Genomic DNA, 25,480 nt, shown 5'->3' on the forward strand with positions numbered 1-25,480 from the left:
TGAAATAGTACTGCTCCCTCAGCAGACCACAGAACAGAAAGACATGCAGGATACAACAGACTGGTAAAGCTACAGGTTTAAAACTTAAGCAGCTTCTTTAAGTACAGCCACAGTTGCAATTAGTAAGTCACTTTGGACAAAGAGAATCTACCTAATGCACACTTGGGTCATTGTAATATTTATTTTACAGTCTACAAAACCTTTGAGTAGACATCAGAGGACAGAGAGCACAAAGCCAAAAAAAATATCCTGAAGTCGGTAGTATGGCTGCAGGCCCAGAGGGAGTAACTCAACTTTTGTGTCACTGACCTGTGAATAAGAGTAACGTGTCCCAGGCTGCATCATTTGTTATTCACATAAATGGTCTCTTTTCTGTCTGTGTCCACAATCCATTCAGTGCGATCACCGAGCTGAAAGTATCGGCTCTGAGCCAAGATTCTGTGCAGCGTAAGAGATTACAATGTGTGTATTCTTGTGACTGCTGGTCAGTTTAAAAATGCTACAAAATGTTTCAGTATATGTATAAATTAACCTTTACATAATGCTGTAAAAGTATTGTTAATTGTTAGTGCATGACACTTAATACATTACTTTTAATAAAAAAAATTGTAAAGTGTCTCTAATTCAATTAAAACAACTTTTAAGCATTTTAATTCTTTTAATTCTTGATTTTTAATATATATATATATATATATATATATATAAATTAAAAGTGAAACCTCTGCACCATATAAAGGATGAACAGAGCTGCAAAAATCGTTTTAAAATTTTCTCATCTTCGATTGCAGCACCAAGTCCCCTGTTCTCAGAATAGTTTTTGTATGGAAGATGTGATCATCTCTATGTTTTCATCTTTGTTTCAACAAAAGAACATCATAACAGACCAATGCATTGATTACATTCTGTGTAGCTGTCTAGAGAAATGCAATCATATTGACTCAAGTGTCTCTCTGCTGAAAGCTACGGTTGGAAGCTTGGCAGATTTGTGGATACTCAGTGAAGCACAAACATTTAATCCCAGTTTATTGTGGGGTTTCAGCCAAAAAATGGCTGACTGGCTTGTTATGGTTGTCACTGACGTTATATCACAAAGCCTCTTGTGGACTAACAAGGTTTTGGACTGGTAACAAACTCTAAGTTCAGTAAATCATTAAGATCATGCATCTTACCTGAGTCAGAGCTGGCGGATGCTACTGGCATTTTCGGTTTCTTGTGAGTGTCTGTCCGTGTACCAAATTTGTCAGAGGCCAACTATAGAGAGAGAGAGAGAGATTCTGTGTGAAAATCACATGGTCAGCCCGAGTATTTACCCCAAATCCACCCTCTCTGGAGAGAACTGTAATGCATTCAGTTCTGGATAGATTACTTACAAATTGTAGTTCATTACTGAATACAAATTACATGGTAAAAACGGTCCCGGCAGGAGAAAAAAACGGGAGCATAGGAAACAAAAACATAAGGGAAAGCCAGGTGGATGTGAAAAAAAAAATTTATATATTCTTTTTTATCAACAACATGTCATGCACTATTTGTCGAGGTTTCTCAAATTGGGGTTTGTAGAAATACAGCAGGGAGTTTGTAAGTTGATGAAAAGCTAATTGATTCAATCATGAAAATGTTAATTTAAAGAAAAATAAACACTTTAAAATAAAAAATAAATAAAAAAGTACTTGAACACTAAAAAAACACTTTTAATTTGTTTACCTGCATGTCAGTGTTACTATAAACTGACATTAGAAAAACAAGAATATGCAAATTATTACATTACTGAAATATTAATTTCAAGAAAATATTTAAGGTCAAACTAATGTGTGAATAATATGTGATTATGTAATACATAAAAAAACAACTGTAAACTAATTAGAATCATTTTAAAATGCAATATAATCAAATGATAAACACTTCTGCCAAAATATTTTTTCACTTTATGCATAACTATGAATTCAGATGCATTTTTAATTTGAAACAGAAACCATCCAATTTCAGTTAAGCAAGCAAACATTAATTATAGACTTTCAACATTTCACATAAATAGAAATCATCACAACATGCAGTCTCTTGTACTCTCTTGAGAAAGTTGTGCGTTACACTATCCTAGTGGGAAAACAAATGTGTGATGCCATGGAAAATATGGCAACTCTTTCACACAAAGAGTTAGCAGCACACCTGCACACACACACACACAGTTAAATGGCACTTTATACCACTATCTTACACATCTACACATACACTGTGTTAAATATAGCTCTCATTGAAGCTGTTAAACTCTGACTGTGCACTTTAGCAAGACTTTGCATCACCTAGTTGAATGTGTGTGTGTAAGAGAGAGAGAGAGAGAGAGATTGTTTAAGTGTGTGTGTTACGCTCCAGTGCTCTTTACCAGTCTCCTTAGCTCACTGTCGAAACCAAACCCTAATCACAGAAACATGACAGCATTTGAGCTTGGAGAACTACTAACATGGAAATACAGAGTTTCTGGAGAACATGATAACATCAAAGCATAAATCAAAAAGGACAGACCACAATTTTTTACAGCAAAATCATGATTCTATATAATCCTACTTCAGTAACAGGAGTAAAAAAAAAAATAAAAAAAAAAAAAATCACAGTTTTTTTTTTTTTTGTAATTAACATAGTTAAGCTCTAGTAATATCATTTTGCTGAGGTAACTGTATAAGGTGACGTTTCTTATTTAAATTGCCATATTACGCCATTTTTAAAGTTGCTAATATTGTTTTATGAGTCTCCTAAAACAGGTTTTACATGCATGCAAGGTCAAATTTTTTTTTTGTTTTTTCAGAAAATACTTTTCATTTTACCTAATTTCTAAATGATAAATAAACGATCTCTCTATGGCTCTGGATTGGTCTACCACGTACAGCGGGTGTTGGAAACTAAACGTCCATTGCCATGACAGAATGACAGCCCTAGAGACTTGTCAATACAAAGAAAAGATTGTATGGATTGTAGCTTACCAACTCAAGCCGGAGTCTGATGATGAAACAGCTGAAGTGGTTGATTGACAAGAGACTGATCCACAAGCATGACTGGAGCAGGACATTTCTCAGTGGTAAGAGTCAAGTGTTGACAAGTTTGTGGTAATTATGAGATGTGATCAAACAAATTTACTCTCACAGCGTAGGAGACTGCGTCTTCTCAAAATATTGTTAACCACATAGAAATTTTACTGTGTTTGTGGGCAGGCAAGTTGGTGACGTAGAACGTGTGCAGACATTATGCAAATGTTACTTTGTGACGTAGAGCCGTAAAATAAAAAGATTCAAATTCCAGGGGATTACGAGCCAACTCTTTTTTTGGACAGATAATAACTTTATCTATCGCACACTGTCAGCTTCACAACTTTGCAGTTTTATGTTCACATACAACTACATGACACACTGCATGAAAGGTAATAGTGGAAAAGGCATAATGGGGCATAATACTTTAACAATTTCAAATAAGATTTCTGAAAACAACAAAAACAATTATTTGAAAAAGTATGGTTTTTCAACTCTGCCTCTATCTGCATTTCTGTGTACTTCTGCATGTGTAAAGCACGTTAACGTATGTGACCAATTATAGCTTGACCAATTATGATGGATTTATTTGTACAAACATAGCTTTTCACTTCAGAAGACATTACTTAATGGACTGGAGTTGTGTGGATTACTATTGATTATTGTGATGTTTTTATCAGCTGTTTGGACTCTGGCACCCATTCACTGCAGAGGATCCTTTGGTGAGCAAGTGAAGTAATGCGGAGTTTCTCAAAATGTTCTTATGAAGAAAGAAACAAACTAATCTACCAAACTAATCTTGGACTGCCTGAAGGAGTGTATATTTTTAGCAAAACTCAATTTTTGGTTGAACAATTTCTTTAATACTATATTTTTACGTAGGCTAGTATTTGAACCCTAAGGTCAAGTTATTTAATTTTCATTGGTTCAAGTTAAAAAATATAGATGTGAATCATTACCCTACATTTTTTTAATTGGATGAATGAAACATTTTTTTCAGTGCAGTATAATATATTATGGTGCCTCAAACACAGCCATAGTCATTAACACTGAGTGATATACTTATGTTTTATCTCTCTTTGTTACTGTCTCTATCTCTCTCTAACATGTCTGTTGTGAACACTGGCTTCCCTCAGTGGCAGAAAAACCAGCAATCAGCTGCTCCTGCCGGCACAGGAGCCTGAACACAGCTGTTTATTTGTTACTGACAAGTGAGATAAAAGACACAGGAGTGATAGACAAAATTACATGTCTTAACACAAGAAAGACAAGAATAACATCTTAAAGCAATCCTGATCGCAATAAATACATGCTCTATTCATTCTCAACAAAGCTCAGTTATCTGTGACATTTGTGTTACCAAATGAGATTCCTGGTCTTTTTGTTAGATTTTTTTTTTATTTTTTTTTTATTTTTTTAGATAGATTCATTAGTGTAAATAACTTGCTTTGGAACAACTCAGCACAATACAAAACAAATGAGGACAATAGAAGCAATCAAAACCAACAAGAGAGCAATGATATGCAAGCTTAACGTAGTACACATTATGTTTTATGACAATTTGTAACTATTATATAATTTCTACAATCTACTTGAGATAGGTTAGATGTGAAACTTCATGCTTACTTTTTCCAAAAGTCATACATTTCTGCACAAATCACATCATACAAAGAAATCGCCACCTCGTAAAAGATAAATTCTTAAGATCGGACTGAATATATATATATATATATATATATATATATATATATATATATATATATATATATTAGGGGTGTCACGAAATTTAGGGGTGATCGAAATTAAGTCAGTCTCAAACTTCGAATTAAAAAATGGAATCGTCGATGCTGCCACGCCCTCATGTTGCGTCTGGTTTCTTGCCAAGCGGAAAAAAACACGTGTGTTGAAGTGCTGCGAGTCAACCTCCTCTAACAGCCACTCAAAAGATAGCATCGCTGGTGTGGAAGTATTTTGGATTTCCATTGAGTTATGTTGACAACGTTCGCGTTGTTGACAGAAAAACAACAGTTTGCAAGCTGTGCTATGTGCGTGTACCATATTCTCTCACTGGCAGCACGACTAACATGGCAGGGCATCTCCGCAGGCACCACAAAAACATAGATTTATCTGTTAAACCAACAACTACACAAACTACTCTTCCGTCTTCATTTAGAATTAAACTTCCAAGCAACTCAACTCGTGCAAATGCAATTACGCGTGCGGTAGGAGTATTCATAGCCGCGGACATGCAACCTTTTTCGGTGGTGGAAAACTCCGGTTTTAGGCATTTAATTGGTTTTAGAACGCATCTCACAGCTACGGTGATTCCCTCCATGTACAATAATGTAAAAGAGAAAGTTACTGAAGGTCTGAGCAGTGCACATTTAGTTGCCTTGACTACAGATTGCTGGACATCCAGAGCAACACAGAGCTTCATGACTGTCTCAATGTAAAATGGATAATGATCCTAAACACACCTCAAAATACACGGTGGATTACATCAAGAGGCATAAACTAAAGGTTTTGCCATGGCCTTCACAATCTCCTGACCCTCAACATAATTGAAAATCTATGGATAGACCTTAAAAGAGCAGTGCGTGACAGACAGCCCAGAAAGAACTGGAAGACTTTTGTAAGGAAGAATGGGCAAAGATACCTCAAACAAGAATTGAAAGACTCTTGGCTAGTTACAAAAAGCGTTTACAAGCTGTGATACTTGCCAAAGGGGGCAGTACAAGGTATTAACTCTGCAGGGTGCCCAAACTTTTGCAGACACCATTTTTTTGTTTTCTGTTATTTTGAAAGTGTAAATGATGGAAATAAAATCTAACTTTTTTTTGACCTAGTATAAGGATGTCTAATCTGTCATTTGATGCCTTTTGGAGATTTTTCCATCATTTCTTGGCGTCTTTATGCACATTAATAAAAACTTTTACCTGGGGTGCCCAAACTTTCGATCCCCACTGTATATATATATATATATATATGTATATATATATTGTGATGAGTGGCATTGCAAAGCTTCATCAGCATCGCCCTGGAAACAAGCGTGGAACACCTGCCTGTCCTCATCCCAGGCTGATCGGTCACAGCTGCAGCTCATCAGGTGGCGGCTAAATAGGCCACACAAGCCCTGCCACATGTGAGACACTTCTCCATGTTACTGAGCATTAACTCGGACTCTCATTTCTCCCACAGACAGCCGCGTTTGAAAGACAAGCCCCACAAGAGGACAGCACGGACCCACTGCACCAGGAAGAAGGAAGTGAGCACTCACGGCACCCGAGCACCCACCTGGACCTTTCCCTTTTTCATTCCCTTTGCAAATAAATCAACCCACCGGGGCATTTATCGAGAGATCCTTGTTGTGTGATTCTTTGAGCACCTCGCCATTAAGGAGAGATGGAGCAGGAGCTCGAAGCTCTTCATGCCGTTGCTGCCCCAAAGTACAAGCCACTAGACTGGATCCACGATCCCTTCCACTGGCCAGGCTTGGAAGCTGAAGTGAATTAGTTCAGCCAAGACTGCTAGACCTGCCGAACAAGGTGCGCTGTCTGCAGCTTTATTCTGTGGTGATCTTCATTTATAAATGTGTCATTAAAATGAACTGTAACTCAGCAAATACTCAACCAAAAGACATGAGAGATCTATAAAAAGCTTGACATGTCTACTTTTAAACTAAGCAAGTGCTACCAAAAAAAAATATTCTGTGATAAAGTTATCCATATGAAACAACATGATGTCCCATTTTTATATAATATCTGAACGTGCTATAGATATTATAATGTTTTACTTGAAGCTTGCAGCGTGTAAACGCCCATACCACAGAAAACAAACCAGTGAGACTACGAGTGGGAGTATAAGCCCTGTCTGCCAGCCTGTGCCCAGAATCAAGTGGTGATAGATCGTCTTCTCTGAGCCCTTCCCCGATCTCACGACAGGCATTGGAATGAGGAACCCGACCACCAGCTTGTGGAGGATATCGAGTTTGGCGAATGTGGCCCAACATGGGGATGCTGGGGAGCGAGCGCTGCTGTTTCCCCAGAGGGTGGTCCAGGAGCACTGCTGAACTCTTCCTGCTCTCCAGCCGAGTCTGCATCCAATCAGAGATCCTAACTGATCAGGGTAGCTGACCTCTGCAGGCTGTTGTGGGTAAAGCAGTTGAGAATCACCGTCTACCATCCCCAGATCGATGGACTGGTTTTCCACTTTTTCCACCCTCCGGGGCATTTATCAAGCTGTCATGAGAGCGTGTCGGCAGCACGATTGAGCTCCCCTGGAATGTGGACAGTGCGCAGCGACTTGAGCCACGTCTGCCTACAGAGGAGGAGATTTCGTGGGCGAGTTGAGAAATGTGACGTGATCATAGACCGCCCTGTCGGTTGATGTACAAAACAGCCGCAGTCTTGTCAGTGCGAACCAACACGTGCTTGTCTAGCAACAGCAGACGAAACTGCCATAAAGCTAAATGCACTACCGGCAACTCCAGGCAGTTGATGTGCCCAAGCAGTCGAGGTCCTGTCCAGGACCCTGAAGCTGCCTGCCCATTGCACCCCAGCCCGTATTGGAGGGATTTGTCTTGACAACAACATACGGGACACTTGTTCTAAGGGCACTCCGGCCCGACAAAAAGGCAAGGTCTGCTTTTAGCACCTTTGCTTGATGTACCAGCAGGATAGCCATGGCATGCAGGGCAAGAGGCAGCTTGGCCCATAGCACTGTAAGCTTTGGCAGCTGCCGACAGCTTACAGGCTTTGGGCAGGAGACGCGGATGATTCCTCCAAGTGGTGGCATTTTGCGGACACAAGCACAATGCAACCGCTCTCTCCACCTGGGGAATGTCCACGTACCTCCTGGCTGTACCGCCATCGAGGGTGGTGAGGATATAAGAGGGAGACGAGTGGCTACTGGCTATAAAAGGGGCCATCCATGACTTTGTCACCTCTTCTTCTTCGCTGAGAAACCAATCATCCAGCCGCAAGCGCTCAGCCCATCCCCCGATGCTGCAATCGATATCTGATCTTCGGGCATGCACCGAAAGACAAGCTGGGACTGCAAAGAGATGGCCCAGCAGAATCAATTGGCGGCCACACTGGACATGTGCTGCTGAAGGAGTGAGAGGTCCTTTGCTGTGTGGCCTGGTGGAGAAGCTCTCATAGTCAACCTTCAGATCTACCAGAGTGCCAGTCGGTGGCCCCCTGCTCGAGCCAGGGAAACTGGAACAGGTGGTTGCAGAGAGGTCTGCTGCAATCCCCTTGAGGACTGAGAATGTCTGATAGGGAACCCATTTTAACAGTTACACAGTTTAACTAGCCTAATATACAGAAATTGATTAAAGTAATCTGCACTGCATAGACTTCACCATATAAATTAGACATAAAATTATTCGTAACAAAGTTATGAAAAATATTCAATGAAAAGAAGTAAATAATTATCTAATTTTTTGTTGTTGTTTGATAAACAGATGATGGCAGACAGCAGCAGGTTTATACAGTGGAATGCTGTCAGCGAATGGACAGATACTGACTAGCATTAGCAGAGCCAGACAGTAATGGAGTACATTTACTTGAGTACAGTACTTAAGTACAATTTTGAGGGATCTGTACTTTCCTCAACTACAAGCACCTCTCACACAAGCTGCTGATTCTTCTTTTCTTTTCTTTTTTATATGATTAACAAAAAATAAATATTAAACTGTAAATATGCTTCCACTATTCGAGCTTGCTGTTTGGTTTAAGAATAAGCCGTCAGTTTCTCTTAGATATTTTTGCTGCATATGCTACAGAACAACAGCAGTTATGCCAAGCAGTGCCAGCCCGAGTTATTTTCTGTTCATTGCCAGTTCAATCAATAAAGACAGTTAACAATCTAGCTTCTGAGTACTAAGTTATTAACCCACCATAAATTTTACAGTGGGCCGCGCAAACATATGTGTTTGGTTGTGTGGGCCGTGAGTTGAAAAAGAAAAGAAAAGAAAGATCTGTACTTTCCTCAAGTATAATTTTTGGGGAGTACTCATGACTTTACTCAAGTACATTTGAGAGGCAAATATTGTACTCTTTACTCCGCTACATTTCTATCCATAACCATAAGTACTTTTTCTTCTTAAAAAAAAAAATGAAAAGAAAAATCCCGGAAACCCTCAATTTGTTGTTTCCCTCGCAAACGTGATTGGATTGTGCAGGCGCCACTGATTGGGACAGCCTATCAGCAATCACCTTCAGCTTTTCGCCAAAGACTTCATGACATTTGATTGAAATGTAGTACAGCACACACAGGACTAAAGGAAACAGATGATTCTTCTGCACAATCTGACTTTCCTGGAATTGAACTGCTGGTTTCATCTGGTCAGAGGAGAACTGCCCCCCAACTGAGCCTAGTTTCTACTAAGGTTTTTTTCTCCATTCTGTTACCGATGGAGTTTCGGTTCCTTGCCGTTGTCGCCTCTGGCTTGCTTAGTTGGGGTCACTTCATCTACACCGATATCATTGACTTGATTGCAAATAAATGCACAGACACTATTTAAACTGAACAGAGATGACATCACTGAATTCAATGATGAACTGCCTTTAACTGTCATTTTGCATTATTGACACACTGTTTTCCTAATGAATGTTGTTCTGTTGCTTTGATGCAATGTATTTAAAGCGCTATATAAATAAAGGTGACTTGACTTTACTTGACACACACACACATACACAAAGAGAGAGAGAGAGAGAGAGAGAGAGAGAGAGAGAAAGCTGTCACACAGAAAGCCCTATTTTAACGATCTAAACGCAAAGTGTAAATCGCACGGCGGAGGTGCACTCAGGGCGTGTCCAAATCCACTTTTGCTATTTTAACGACGAAAAATGTGCCAGGGCACATTTTTGGAATGGGCTGTCCCTATTCTCTTAATAAGTAATGGGCATAATGTTCATCTCCTATTCCCTTTAAGAACGAGATGTGCTCGCGCCATGGTGGATCACTATTTACATGGCGGAATTTGTTGGCGGAAAAGCTGAACGCTTCTCAAGCAAAGAAACCGACCTGCCTGTGCGCGAAGTTAAAGCGCGCAAGCAGATCATCTACGGGACAAGCAGGAATCCACCAAAGCTTCCCGAGGTGAAGAAGGCGTGGGATGAAGTAGCAGTGCATGCTTTCAAATAGCTCCGCGCGATGAGTCAGTTAATATTTATGTGTCTGTATTGGCACGATTGTTTAATTAAGTAGCCAATTTCATTTATCATTATAAGTAGTACTAGGCTGAATTGCAAATAGGTAGCCTACTTGCAATGAATATCCATCATTACATTTTTATACTTATTTAGCCTACACAATAAAATTATTTTATACTGTAATCATTTTTGTTTTTAATAGCTATTTGGCATGTTTACACCTTGCGTCGCAATGCGCCGGGTGTATGATAGGGACCATAGATTGTGTGTGTGAGAATGGTGTTAATTCAACTGAAAGTATTTTCTCCTGCCTTTGCCTGTATGTCAGTGCGAGAGGAAGGGGCTTAAAACTGTAACTCAAATGAGCTGAATTTTATTTTCCTTCTTTGTACGCTGACCTAAACACAGCTGATTAGCTGATTATTTTTATTCATTATTATTTTTTCTTCTTTGCTGCGTGTATAATATGGTCAGGTTCAGAGGTGTGTCAGAACATTGCTATATTGCCTTTAGGGATGCACGATATTGGATTTTGGCCGATATTCGATATGCCGATATTTTCTAAATAATTTTGGCCGATGCCGATACCGATATCGATATATATACAAATATATACTGATATATTTAAACTTTAATTTTACTGAAGAGAAATCCATGTATCTCTTCTGTACTGATTCTACCATCAATTTATTATTTTACAAATGTAGACAGACATTCACATCTGAAAAACAGGTCAATTATTTCACTTGGAGAATATCGGTTTGGCTCATCGGCAGAAATATTCATATCGGCCGATACCGATAATTGTCATTTTAAGCTTTTATCGGCCGATACCGATGTTGTGCCGATATTATCGTGCATCCCTAATTGCCTTCTTTGCTGGTTTAGGTTTACTGATTTGATTGATGAAAAAACTGAGAAACTCACATGTACACACAATTGTTTTCTATCTTTTCTGATATTACACCTTAATGTAAGCTGAGCATTTGCTTTGATGTTCTTGAGTGTGTTTAACACAGTCAGGTTCAAATGTGGGTGCAAAAATACATTAAAACAGAAGTTTGTCAAAGCATTGCTATTGTGCTATTGCCTTGTGGGCAAGTGAGAAATGTTAAATAAAGCAACATGGTAAAAAGATGAAAATGACTTGACTTTACTTTCAATTCCTTTTACATTATCCAAGGTATTAACATTAACATATTTCATAACGCCATGTAGGACGTTTCTGTGCATAAATGTAAGCACTATGGCAGTAGTAATGCAATATTTATAAAATGTACTCTTGATACTCAAGTATTTTTAAAAACAAGTACTTCCGTACTTTTACTTAAGTAGACATCTGACTGTAGTACTTTTACTTGTACTTGAGTAAAATTTAGCGAGGGGTATCTGTACTTCTACTCAAGTAATGAAGCTGTGTACTCTGTCCGCCTCTTGCGCATTAGTTTACTTTTCAAACTGTTTATTTTCACTAAAGACATAACATAATGAAAACTCACCAAGACAGACATTTTGCCACACACAAAGTGCAAAGTAGCACAGGTACGGGTGAATCTGGGATAAAAATAGCCCCTTTCAGCTTACTTTACATTGGAGAATGGCCGTAACCAAGACAACCATAAGCACCTCTCACACAAGCTGCTGATTCTTCTTTTCTTTTTTTTCTCCTTTGTGCCGGTTCACCATGGCAACAACAGGGACGGCATTAAATATTAATTGCAATCTACACCAAGTAGTAGTTTTTGAGCAAAAATAGTGGGGTACAGTTTCTAATAATACAAAAAGTTACTTCAGAAAGTTACTACATTTATAATTTAGCACAACCTGAAATGGCGTTTATAAATTGGTTACTACTACATAAAATATTAAGGTCATAGATTTGTATTAAAATGATGTATGAAGACAATTCATTATTTCACTGGAACAGAGTTTACCAATTGGGGGTTGGTGAGTTGATGAAAAGCCAATAATTAATTAAATGAAGCATTACATCAGTGGTTTTCAACCTGTGGGCCGGTATAAGGGTGATGGTATTGCAGGTGGGCCACCAATTACTATTAAAAGAAATAATAATATTGTTCATATATGTAAAAATGTCTAAGTCATAACATAATTACATCATTTCATATATATAATTAAATAACAAAAAATAAATATTATACTGTAACTGTGCTTCCACTATTCGAGCTTGCTGATTGGTTTAAGAATAAGCCGTCAATTTCTCTTAGATATTTTTGCTGCATATGCTACAGAACAACAGCAGTTATGCCAAGCAGGGCCAGACCGAGTTATTTTCTTTTCATTGCCAGTTCATTCAATAAAGACAGTTAACAATCTAGCTTCTGAGTACTAAGTTATTAACCCACAATAGCGGGGTCAGTTAATTTTTTTACAGTGGGCCGCGCAAACATATGTGTTTGGTTGTGTGGGCCACGAGTTGAAAAAGGTTGGGAACCACTGCATTACATCAAAAAAAAAAAATGGGCCAACACAATAATTTGAAATGCAACTGAAATTGTGATTTGATCAAATTGCAATTATCAAATTAAAGGCTGTGATTTAATTAATAAAATATATTGTCAGTTGCACTGCATGTTTCAGAGTGACACTATGTTCCTTAACTTCATTTACACGCAGACAGCGTTTACACAAAACCTTTTTCAACTAAAAGTGTTAACTTTTTATGCATTTTGGCCATTTTTTTATGCAAAGGGTTTTTGGGGACAAACTATTGAAAATAGGTTTCAGTTTGGAAATTTCTGAAAATTATATTGTTATCAGTTCCATGTAAACTATAAAATATGTGAAAATGGTGATGTCATGCACATGTCTATTATGTATTAAATCTATAGGCTTATGTGCATAAGTGCGCAGGCACTCAGTGTTTCTTTACAATGCAACACTGCTAGCTACTGGCTTGGCATGCATTATACAGCATTTTTAGTAATTTTCACAGATCAGCATGAACGGGGATTGTTTTGACGGCACGGTAACACTTTAGAATAAGGTTCCATTAGTTAATGTTAGTTAATGTATTAATTAACATGAACAAACAATGAACAATACATTTATTACTGTATTTATTAATCTTCGTTAATGTTAGTTAATGAAAATACAGTTATTCATTGTTAGTTCATGGTAATTCACAGTGCATTAACTAATGTTAACAAGCACAACTTTTGATTTAAATAATGCATTAGTAAATGTTGAAATTAACATGAACTAAGACTTATAAATGTTGTAGAGGGATTGTTCTTGCTTAATTCATGTTAACGAAAGTAGTTAACAAACATTAACTAATGGAACCTTATTCTAAAGTGTTACCGACGGCACTACTGTCTGTACACAAAACCTTTAAAAAAAATGCCCCCTCATAGTGGCTCAGTTTACAGAAAATGCTGCTTCTCATGAACTCCATCTCTGCAAACGCTGTGACTTAACGTGTATTTAGGAACATGTCACCAATATCAAATAAAATAAAAGTAAAAGCTAGAAATAAATGCTTGAAGATTTGACCTGTTAAAAGCTTGAAAGTGAAGAAATTAAGCATTTGTACAGTAACTTGTAGTTTTATAATTTTACACTTAATTTTTTTGATCATTGAGTCTTCTTTGTGTCTGAATGTCTCAGCTTTAGCAATGCAACATCTATGTGGGTTTTACATATTTCAGGATTTGAGGGTATTTTTCTAAAAATCATATGTTTCGAACAAATTCATATTCAGAGCACAGTTTTTCTCAAAAGTTGTGTTTATACGTGTTTCTTCTAATAATAAACAAAGATGACTTAGGTATAAAGAACTTGATCCTTAAAGTCTACTGTTTAGAACACTAATTGTTTTATTTTAAAACAATAATCTAGAACGTTATTTTATGTTTGAACATTCAAAACAATTTATTCCAGCAACTTCCTTAGCAACCTACACATTGCTGGAAAACTACAGAATTTATATTATGTTGCTACTGTAAGCCAAAGGCAGGGTAGTATTCATAATTTCTACTTATACAAAGAACCTCTCAGCATGATTGTCTTACTTGTCCAATAATTTATCTAGAATTTTCTCATGACTGGCACACAAGTGCTTCTGAATTACACAGCTACAGCTGTGTTAAAGATACACACACAGTTACACACATAAGCTCAATTATTTTAACCAAAAGCAGTCAGGACAGCAGATGACAGTGGGAGGTCAGCACTAACAGCACTGTAGCATTTACTCTCCAGCTGCGCAGCTGCAGCGACGGTTGCTTGGCAACACACAAAATCCCAAGAGCCTCTACTGTAGGGTATTTGAATGGAGCAAAAGAACTAGAAACTGGGGAGTAAATCTTGTTATTAATAGTGCTGCTCTGTGTTTAGCCATGTAATTTAGAAATGCAACTGATGTTCTTTTTTACGTGATTGTGATGTACATTATTTAAGATATAGGACAAACTGTGGTCAGAAGTGTTCACGGTTTGTCTCCGTGTGTCCACACAAATAATTAAAATAAGCACATTTTCAACTTGGGCAGCTGTTGTGCCACCTGGAGAACAATAATCTGCCAAATGAGTGACAGAAAACCTCTTTCCATTGCATGTTGATGTCCCACAGTACAGTATTATTCAATCGAAGGAATAACCTTACAAACAAACTCCGTTTTAAAATCAGAACAAAATCAATCGAATCTTGAATATGAAACATCTTAGACCTTCTGAGGTAAAATACCACGTCTTACAAGGTCACTGATGCACATGTCACCAGTTTTCATGGAAACAGTCCCTGGAGCTGCACACGTGGGGGAAGCTGTCACACAGAGTGGAACAGAAGCGGAGAGGTCATGCCATGTTTATGAATGAGACACAGAAAAGAGCGTGGGAGTTGAAGAGGTGTCGACTTTCCCACACAAGCCAGCAAACACGTTAAATCATAATCGACTCAAATAGCCCAAAATATTCCTAACATGAACTACAACAACTACAAAAGATATAACAAAATAATAAGTATAAATTACATAATAATAGAAATATAGCAATAGAAATACAAATCTGTGTTATTTTAGCATCACTGAAATATTAATATAGCTTTTATTAATATTTTGAATTATTTTTATATATTTTCTGTTTTCATTTTAATTTGAGTAATTTTGTTGTTTTTGTCAAGTTTTTTTTATATATGTAAAATATGTCTATATGTCTAAACGTCTATTGATGATTTTTTGCTATTTTAGTATCAAGTTAAACTAAATGAAAATCAAAAATGTTGCTTTTGCAACTGGCAGAATTAAGTTATAAAGGGTTTATATGTATGTGTGTGTGGGGGGGGGGGCATTTTTTTGTGACATATCATGACACAACTCTGTATAATGACATGGGTATGACACAGGTATTACAAGGAAAGGGTGGCTTATGAGGATATAACCCGTGTCCCCATTTTTCAAAACGCTTATAAATCATACAGAATTCGTTTTTTTTTTTTTGAGAAAGTAAAAATGCAAAAAGTTTCCTGTTAGGGTTAGGTGTAAGGTTGGTGAAGGGCGATAGAATATACAGTTTCTACAGTATAAAATCCATTACGCCTATGGGATGTCCCCACTTTTCACAAAAACAAACATGTGTGTGTGTGTGTGTGTGTGTGTGTGTGTGTGCATGTAAAACACAGTTTAAAATAACTCTTTTTCTATTTTAATATACTTCAAAATACAATTGATTCCTGTTATGTAAAGCTGAATACATATAATTCAATTAAAAATAACATTTAAAAGTAACTGACTCTGTCTCAAAACTGTAAGATAAAAGATCAAATAAAATGGAACAAATATATTACAAAAAATAATAACAATTTGCTTTTAATAATAATAATATTAATAATAATAATAATAATAATAATAATAACAGGAAAAAATATATATTAATAAAATCATCATGCAGTTCAGTTGCTTTTGCATTTTACAAACAAAACTTTAAGTGAAAACTAAAATATAATAAAATCTCATTAGACCAGTGCGATAAAATTAATCTTATGAAGTCTTCATAATAGTTGACGTAATTGTGAATGATCCTAACTGTTAATTAACTGTAACACACACACACACATATATATATATATATATATATATATATATATATATATATATATATATATATATATATATATATATATATATATAGATAGATAGATAGATAGATAGATAGATAGATAGATAGATATTCGACTCAGTATTGCGTCCTTTTCCTTTTAAGCCTAAACACATTTAATTATGCGAGGTATGGTACAGTGATGGTTTCAGACAGTAAAACATATGGCACTGAATAATTTGCATTATCGAGCCTTCTAAAAATACTATCCTGTTATCAGATTTCCAGAAATATAGTACCGTGATATTTTTGTGCGGAAATCTTATATAAACATTGACATTAGTAAAATAAGATTCAAATTCAGTCCAAATCAAACTCTACTGTACTTGTTTGTCTCGTCGCTCGCTGTCATGAACGTCTTGGCTCACCTGTGATGTCTGACAAGGTGAAATAAACCAGCAGTGCACGTCTTTCACGTTTTGCAGACGGTGGTCATGATGATGGGCGCTGAATTAACGCGTTTAATCCATCGACTCTCGAACCATTAATAAATTCACGTCTTATTCACCGCAAACAACCCTGATAAACCAAAAACTAATGAGTCTAACAGACAGAAATATTATCACATGAAGCAATTTCAACTAGATCATCTATTTAGTCAGTATCTCATTACCTTATAATTAAACGAAGATTTAAACAACCTGTGTAACCGCTTTACATCACGCCTCTGACTGGCGGCGATGCGCTTTTGTTGAACTGAGATACTGAGTCTTAAAGGGGCAGCACACTCCACGCCTCTCTGCGGACCCCGCCACATCACCTCTTCTACTCAGTCTCAAATCACTCAGACCTTTACAGCTTTAAAAGCATTTCACCATATTCCGCAGTCTCTCAGTTTTAGATGCTTTTAAATTATATTTATTCCATTAATAACAACTCTAACTGGGATCAAGTTTGGCTATTTTTCAAAAAAATAAATTATTATGGCTGTATCATAGTACTGAATAATCAGGTAGGCTATCTGAAATATAAAAAAGGGGTATTACCACTCTACATGTCCAAATGTATGGTAGTAGCATAGGAGATTTTCAGTTGTGGACTATTTTTATTCATTTTTTTCATAGTCTTAATTTACAAGAGATAAATTAAGACTAACGTTAGATTGATTAATAGGAATATTTTCATTTTGACAGTTTATACAGTGTTTTTGAGAACAGGCTATAGCATGGTTTTTATATGAAACTTTAAAAGTACATTAAAATAATGTCTATAAAATATGATTTTTGGTTTAGAGCAATATGAATAGTAAAGTGTGTTTTTATAATAGTAAATAGTATATATATATATATATATATATATATATATATATATATATATGTGTGTGTGTGTGTGTGTGTGTATAAAACCAAATGTAGAAATACTGTTGATATACTCTATCTTATACAGATTTATTAGTTCAGAAACAATCTTTCAAAAGTCTTTATTTAAGGATAGCTAAAACAAAATGTAAAAAAAATTAGAAAAATAAAGAGAGGGATCAGGGCTCAACATTCAGTATTTTTTTTATTATTGTCCATTTAGACAGTGAATAATAAATTATTTACAATTGTCTTTAACAAAGCATAAATCAAATCATAAGAGAGAGAGTGAATGACAGGGAAAAAAAATAGGCTGACAGAGATGTACATATCATGAGGTGTTTTTGGAGCCTCATAATGATGAGGGTTTGGCTCATGCTGGTTTCTGCTGTTCAGTAAACTAATTTATTATCATAGAGATGGATGGATGAAGAAAGCCACCGCACCAGCCACAGAGAAGGAGAGAGGAGTCACATCACCATAACAAGTCTTCCACACTGCACAGAAACAAAAACAATCATTTCAATTTCTCCACCAGCGGTTTGTCTGAATATCTCTGAAGTGACACTGACTGACTGAGCAGGTGCATTTGTATCTTTGTGATTAAATATAATATGCATTGATACATAACTACAGAAACAAAGATATTCCAGCATGTTCCCTCCCTGCTCACCGGGGCCTGACGTCCTGTTCTTCTTCACCGAACAGCAGTTCAGCCACAGCGGCCTCAGGGGTGGATCGCTTCCCATATCTGAAGAATGAGCAGATGCATGAGAATGAATCATTCAAGTCTGTAGCCCAAGTTACATGCTTAGTACTAAGTGTTTGTTAATTTCCATTACTCTAAATACAATCAATTGTATTAGTGATGCTGGCTTGAACAAACGTCACCAAAAATAATTAAAATTCAACTTCCTGATTTAACTGAAAGAGAGTGATCTTCCAGAGAATTGAGGATAAATTCACAAATATAAGGAAATCCAGAAAAAAACTGTACCAAAGTAACACATGAACGTCATTTAATTGCAGCCTTTTAACTCGTTGCAGAAAATATCTGGGTACATCTCTAGCATGCATTATCAGAGACATTAGCAGACATGGTAATCCCACTTAATAACAATCTATCTTAACACACAGCACAATAATGAGGGGTTACATACAGGTTGAAGGATATCTGGCAACTCAACCCACCCCCCAACATATATATATATTTCACAAACGCACACACACACATACACACACACACACACATTTAATCAATTTTATTTTAGAATTTCAAAGTAAACTAAATTAGAAATGTTTGTTGGCCACTAGCTGAAATAAAATATCTTGTTTATATTTTATTTTTACTATAGTATTAACATATATCATACCTGTATCTGCTATAGTACTTCTTGTAAGAGATATTTAAACAAATCTAATACAGGCTCAAGTAATAACCCAGTGACTGGAAAAAACTGCAACACAGTGATTCAGTAAATGACGTCAATATGAGAGAGATGTGCTAGAAATGGTGCCAGTAATATAAGTATCATACTCTCCATTATCATCTGAAAATCTTTGTTGGGCCATTAGCTGTTTTGTGTAGATTTTCTACAGAATCATGTTTCAAGTATAATCTGAATGGGTGTCAGTCATAAAACACAAGCAGAACAAATTTGTGGATAAATTGTTTGTAAAATTATTGTTATGTATTTTGTCACATTCAGGCCAGTGTGATCATTCATGCAAGATGCTTTTACAAACAATTTACACAAATTCTTTCTAGTGACTATTTTTAATAGCTTACAATAATGAGACACGAACAAACATTATTGATCTATGTTAATGTTAATTTATATATATACCCTTTTTTTCAATGTTTGGTGTTTGTTTATAATAGATTAACTCAGGTTAATTTATAACAGAACTTCAAAAAATGTACATATTGGGAATCTGTCATTAAGCTACATTACCAAATGCTGTAAAAAAACTGCTTATTTATAATTCATGATCACTAATGTAGTAAATAATTTTAACAAATAGTGTTACCAAGGAAACATGTATATATAATGATAGATCAATAACATTACCCATCATATTTGCTGAATGAAATCCAATACATGTTTCTTACGAAATTTGGACTGCTGATTCCAAAAATAGTGCCTGTATGATGTGTATTTGATAGCAATTTTGCTTTCAACATGATTCCTATCTTTCTCTAAGCCAGTTTTGGACTATTTGTGCAAATCCTAGCCAATTTTCATATTTATTAATGATTCTGAAAACATTGTTTTATGCCTAATCCTGATTTCAAGGTTAAAATGATAGACAGTGACAGAAGAAATGCAAACATGACCCAGATTTCTTCTGCTATATCTGTGTGTGCTTTACTTTCAAGATGAAGGCATGCGTTTGTAATGAAAGTTATTATTAATTAATCAGTGCTACTATTAGCCTTTGATACTGACTGATCTGCCACAGACACATGTAATTATACAAAGGTAATGGACAGGTAATTCTAGTCTCACCTCTGTCGTGTAATGAGGTTGATGTAGTGTCTTAGAGCCGTGTGGTACTTGGCCATCTCCTCTGGACCCATATCTCCTGCTGGAGGTTCTGGTTTGGGCGGGTAAGCTTCAGCTAGGCTGCTAAGACACACTATGACACACAGCACAAGAGCCAGCGGAACGGTCCAGGATCTCAGTGCACTCGCCATCTGATAGACACAGACAGAAAACCTTTGGGATTCATACAAGTAGTATGAACTTTTGATTGAGATGGACTTCGAAGAGCATTTCAAATATACTATTAAACATTTGCTGTAAATTTTCTACTCTTGATCTGTGATAGCCTCAATAGATCACTTGATGCATTTGTTATGGAGCTATCCGTGGTGCTGATTCCGATGCTGTTATGTTGGAGTTCAACTAAAGGCTATTTCATATCTTTGCTTTAAAGAGTGGAAAAAGCAGAATGCTACTTACACTGTAATAGATGTTCAGGCCCAGAAGGATTGTATAGATCTGATGTTTGTTGTTGGCGTTGATCTGCTCCTCTCTCACCAGACCATGGTTCTTTTATAGCTCATGAGACCCCAGAGGGAGGTCCAAACCCCACCCAGCACTTACACACAACTAGAGTGTTAATGATAAACTAATGAGTCATGGGCACAAGCCATCCAATCCTATTATCACAATGGCTATGATACTCTGAACATTAACAAGACTGCTGTATAATATGGATTCAAATTGAATAAAATGAGACTGGGTGGGTAATGCAAATACCAATCCAGCCAACAGTTGATGATAAGAATTGAAAATGGATAAAATAATATTGAGTACTGTGATTTTTTCATATATTGTATAGTCAATTTACCACTGTTACATAATTCAAATGTTGTGAATATCAGCATCGAAATGGGTACTGGTTAAACCCAACATGCATGAGTATATTCACAGTACAGCACAGACACAGCCTTCAGTTCCTTATTGGTTTTATAACATGCTTAGAACATAATAAAAATACTAATTACACAAAATGTCCTCGAAACATCTATTTTTAGGCAAATTTACTGGCATTTTCTACTGGCATAATAGTTGTCAATAGGTCCTGTGCAGTTATGCACAGTGTCTAGATACTGTATTTCAACTTGACTGGAGTGATATATTAACTAATAAGCACCCGGGACTGTAAGTACACTCAAGTTTTTTATAAAAACAGTTTTGATTTGATACTCAATTCTGATTGGATCAGCTGTTTTAGAGCTGCATTTGGTAACTTTTGACGCTCTAGCGGTTAATAAACAGAACTGCTTCCGTCTTGTGGAAGAACATCGTAGCCGGAACTACTTCTCTCTGTTTATGTCTATGAAGAATCACAACGGTACTGGGTTACTCTGCCGCGGTTCCCCGAAGCAATCTAAAATAGTCCGAAAATAAACACTTATTATAGGTGCACCCTAGTGATTCAGGACAAACTTGAACACAAACAAAGTTACGGACCGCAGCTCTGATTGGTTGTTTCTTAATGGGAGCGATGTATTTCTGCAAATGGCAATAGGACCACTGGGAGGAGCCAGAGGAGCTTGATTTTTTCAAAGATTATCTGTCTCATATTCTACTGTCAGGACATAATGACAGGTTTAACAAATATGTAAAAAATATATTTTTACAAAAGTTACCTACTGCAGCTTTAAGACACACACACATCAGTCAAATTTTACAATACTGTAAGCTATTTATATGACAACAAAACATTTTTTTATTTTTATAATAAAATCCCCTGATGTGGTAAAATTGACATACAGCCTTGTGAACAAAAATAGGGATTTGATCATGATGACTTAATTTCCAAATATAACATCTAAAAAAATAAAAAATAATAAATATTTATGTATGCCTATTAACTGACTGATTTTTGTATTTTATTTATTATAATTATTATTATTATTATTATTACTATTATTATTATTATTTGAATGTAGCCTAACTGACATGTTGTGTCAGAAGAATAATAAACACACAGGTAAGGTAAGTTCAATATAGCGTCAGCTGACTATGGGTCATAGTCATAGCTGACTAATATTCCCTATTAAAGTAGGGAATGTGTACTTCAAATAAGATTCATAACTTGCTTTGAATTGAAGTGTCTTGAAACGCTTGTGTAAACTGGCTAGGGGGCACATTTGTGTGGACACAGAGCATGCTGAATGCGCAACTGTTATCATGGAGCTTTAAATGAAAATAATTTCTCTCAAATCTATAAATGAGCCATTCATTTAGAATAAAGAATCAGGATGAAAATGACAGCTTGAAATGTTAATAATACGTCACTGATTACTAATGAAGGCAGTGGGTGGTTAATCAATATCTGGATCAGTTAACTAGTGGAATTAATCTTCAAGTGTTTTAATGAGACCACCCTAATTATCAGATCCCTCAAATTACAAACAGCCCTTTGACAAACAATTAAATTCTATTGTGGCGTAATTGTTGAGAAATGTATTAAAATGATAATAGAATGGATGAACAGACAAATCAACAGAAACTTATGGCAGTTGTAACTATTTTATGTTTTGGGGAAATATTGGTTAAGTTATGAATTCGTATGACTTGCTAACACCCCACTGACAATTAGAACCATCGTGCTTTTTTTTTTCTTTCTTTCTAAAACAGCACGATTTTATACAAACACATCATTAAATTAAATGTATTTGAAATCAACACCTCATTAAATAGTTACATTTTCGTATGAGATCGTATTTCACATATTCATGTATTTCTTTCCCCTGTTTACATCCTAAATGCTGCAGTGATTATTTTTTTTAGGTCAACTCAGAAATTAGAATCACTCTGCTTTCCTCTTGAAACCCCAGTAGTTTCAACAACAAAAGTTATGAACACATCTTTATGCCTACTATGGCCAGAAGTAAAAACTAAACATAGGTTATAAACTTCACCGCCGTTATGATAACATTTCCCTGAAAGTATGAGTCAGAATAGTTTACAAGATTATAAAAATAATGAGGCTGTGAAACAGACTAGTGATTAGATGAGTTTAAAAAAAAAAACATTGACTTCAGGAAAAATCCTTAATGAATGAATTAATTCTACTGTACTAATAACTCCTATTCTTCACTCAACAACGGAGTAATCGGTCTTCTAACTTGTTATTAGACTACATATTAGATCTTCCTCCAGCAAATCATCTCTTGCAGGTAGAATACTTCATATGAATTTGTAGAATCTTATTCATGTTTTTGTGCAATCCATTGATGGGATGTACGGTTAATATCAAATGCATTCATATTGCCACATCATAAAATTAGGTTGTACAGTTGCATTTAAAGACACCTGCCCATTTTCCTCTGAGCTCCATAAATGCAGGGATAGATTAAAGTGTAAATCCTCAAGTTCATGGCCGCTAATAAAAGGCTACAAACTGCATAAATGTCAGCGCTCTTCTGCACATTGCTTTTTCCTTGAGGACATTTTCTTTATCAAATATAAATAGGATCACCCTACAATGTGTGATAACTCATCTTCTGGTACTAATTGCAAAGTATATATTACATATACAATTTACAGGACATTTAGGCCTACCATAAGGCTTTTTGTGAAGTTTTTAGCACTGTCTCTGTGGCTGGAGCCACTCACTCCTGGTCACTCAACCTGTGCAACCATAAAAGCCAGTCAGGAGAACACAACACACAGTAGATACTGATACTCACACTTCAGCTTATCAGTATGAACAAACACTGAGAAAGCCACGGCAGATAATACAAGTGGATGAATGTATTATGCTATGATAACTCCACAAATACCAGATAATGTCATCTGACGCTGTGATGGCCGTGAAATGCTCAGCTGAACTCAACAGAAGACACTTTTTGATCTGAGTTTTGAATGTAGACACTCTCATATGAAAATATATGGTGTTATATTTTCTGATCAATAACAGGAACACCTTTTTACTATGGAGTTTGTTATGGTATTGGTTTTAGGTTTTAGTGGGATTATGTGTAATAATTCCTGTAGGCGTAAAATTCAATTATATGAAGATTCATAAAACAATATGTGAGGAAAGGGAGTGGCATACAGAACAGACATGACAGAGTAAATAGTTTAGAAAAGGAAAACAAAATTAATCAAGTATAATTTCTCACATGGTAGTTAAAAGAGAAAAAAGGTTTGTTTATTGCTGTATTAGTTATTCATAAGTAGACCAGCATCTAGAGTGTTACATATTTTCCTTTTAATGTGACTGAATCTTTTGTCTTTAAAATATAATAGGTCTATTTTAATGAACATGTTTGATTAAACAGTTTAATTACATTTTCATGTAAACAGTTTAAACCGAATGTCTGATCGGTGCTTCTTAAGGGTAACTGACATGAAGTGTGATGAAGCATCAGTACTCTTCTGAAAGGCTACTACAGTGTATACATTATTTAAACATGTTCTTATTACTTTCTAATTTCATTAATTCAATCTACATGTATTATTTGATATTTGAAAAATGCAAAATGGTGATAAACAAAGACACAAACACTATATATTAGTAAATGAGTATTATAGTAATCCCATTCTGAGCAAATTACAGGATTTTTATTGTAATTTCTTTTAATTCTTACTTCTTTTAATTCTTACTTATTTCTTAATTCTAACTCAGATCCAAACTACCGGGGCCATTAGCACCACTGAGGGATCACAACATGAGACACACCAACACCAATATTCACATTATCAACAAATCAGTTTTTTAGGGGCTGATGTTTAAATTATTACCCCTAATCTTATCACAAAATTGCAACATTGTCACAGTTGTATGGAACTGATATATTCATATTTCAAAGAGCACATAAATAAATAAATAGGCTACTGCGTGAGTTTTATACATATATAAATAAATAAATAAATAAATAAATAAATAAATATATATATATACATACATACATACATACATACATACATACATACATACATACATACATACATACATACATATATATATATATATATATATATATATATATATATATATATACATACATATATATAGACGGAGGCATGCAGCGTCCAGCCACCCAGACAGCTGCTGCAACAATCGGGAAGCCCATCTGTCATCCTCATCAGGGTCTCGCCCTGACTGCAGTGCGTCGTCATAACCAACTTGAGTGGGCAAATGCTCACATTCGATGGTGTTTGGCACTTTGGAGAGGTGTTCTCTTCAACGATTGAATCCCGGTTTTCACTGTACAGGGCAGATGGCAGATGGCAGACAGCGTGTATGGCATCGTGTATGTGAGCGGTTTGCTGATGTCAATGTTTTGGATTGAGTGGCCCATGGTGGCGGTGGGGTTATGGTATGGGCAGGCATATGTTATGGACAATGAACGCAGGTGCATTTTA

At 36.0% G+C, this 25,480-nt stretch overlaps 1 protein-coding gene across 1 annotated transcript; it reads right to left on the reverse strand.

Annotated features, from left to right (window-relative positions):
* Positions 1 to 17,797: 17,797 nt before the first annotated feature.
* Positions 17,798 to 20,634, reverse strand: pyyb (peptide YYb). Its single transcript, XM_026223325.1, has 4 exons — positions 20,555 to 20,634; positions 20,099 to 20,286; positions 18,262 to 18,339; positions 17,798 to 18,085 (listed from the first exon to the last, which is right to left on the reverse strand). Exons 2-4 carry the CDS (start codon positions 20,284 to 20,286, stop codon positions 18,064 to 18,066), a joined length of 288 nt encoding a protein of 95 aa, XP_026079110.1. The 5' UTR covers positions 20,555 to 20,634; the 3' UTR covers positions 17,798 to 18,063.
* Between the last annotated feature and the right edge of the window lie 4,846 nt (positions 20,635 to 25,480).

The sequence above is a fragment of the Carassius auratus genome, chromosome 37, assembly GCF_003368295.1.
Source record: "Carassius auratus strain Wakin chromosome 37, ASM336829v1, whole genome shotgun sequence".
Lineage (NCBI taxonomy): Eukaryota > Metazoa > Chordata > Actinopteri > Cypriniformes > Cyprinidae > Carassius > Carassius auratus.

Coding starts and splice junctions, on each gene's coding strand:
- pyyb (XM_026223325.1), bottom strand. CDS start 20,286: ATGGCGAGTGCACTGAGATCCTGGACCGTTCCGCTGGCTCTTGTGCTG. Junction 18,340..20,098: donor AACCTCATTACACGACAGAG/GTGAGACTAGAA, acceptor CTCATTCTTCAG/ATATGGGAAGCGATCCACCC. Junction 18,086..18,261: donor GAACAGGACGTCAGGCCCCG/GTGAGCAGGGAG, acceptor GTTTCTGTGCAG/TGTGGAAGACTTGTTATGGT.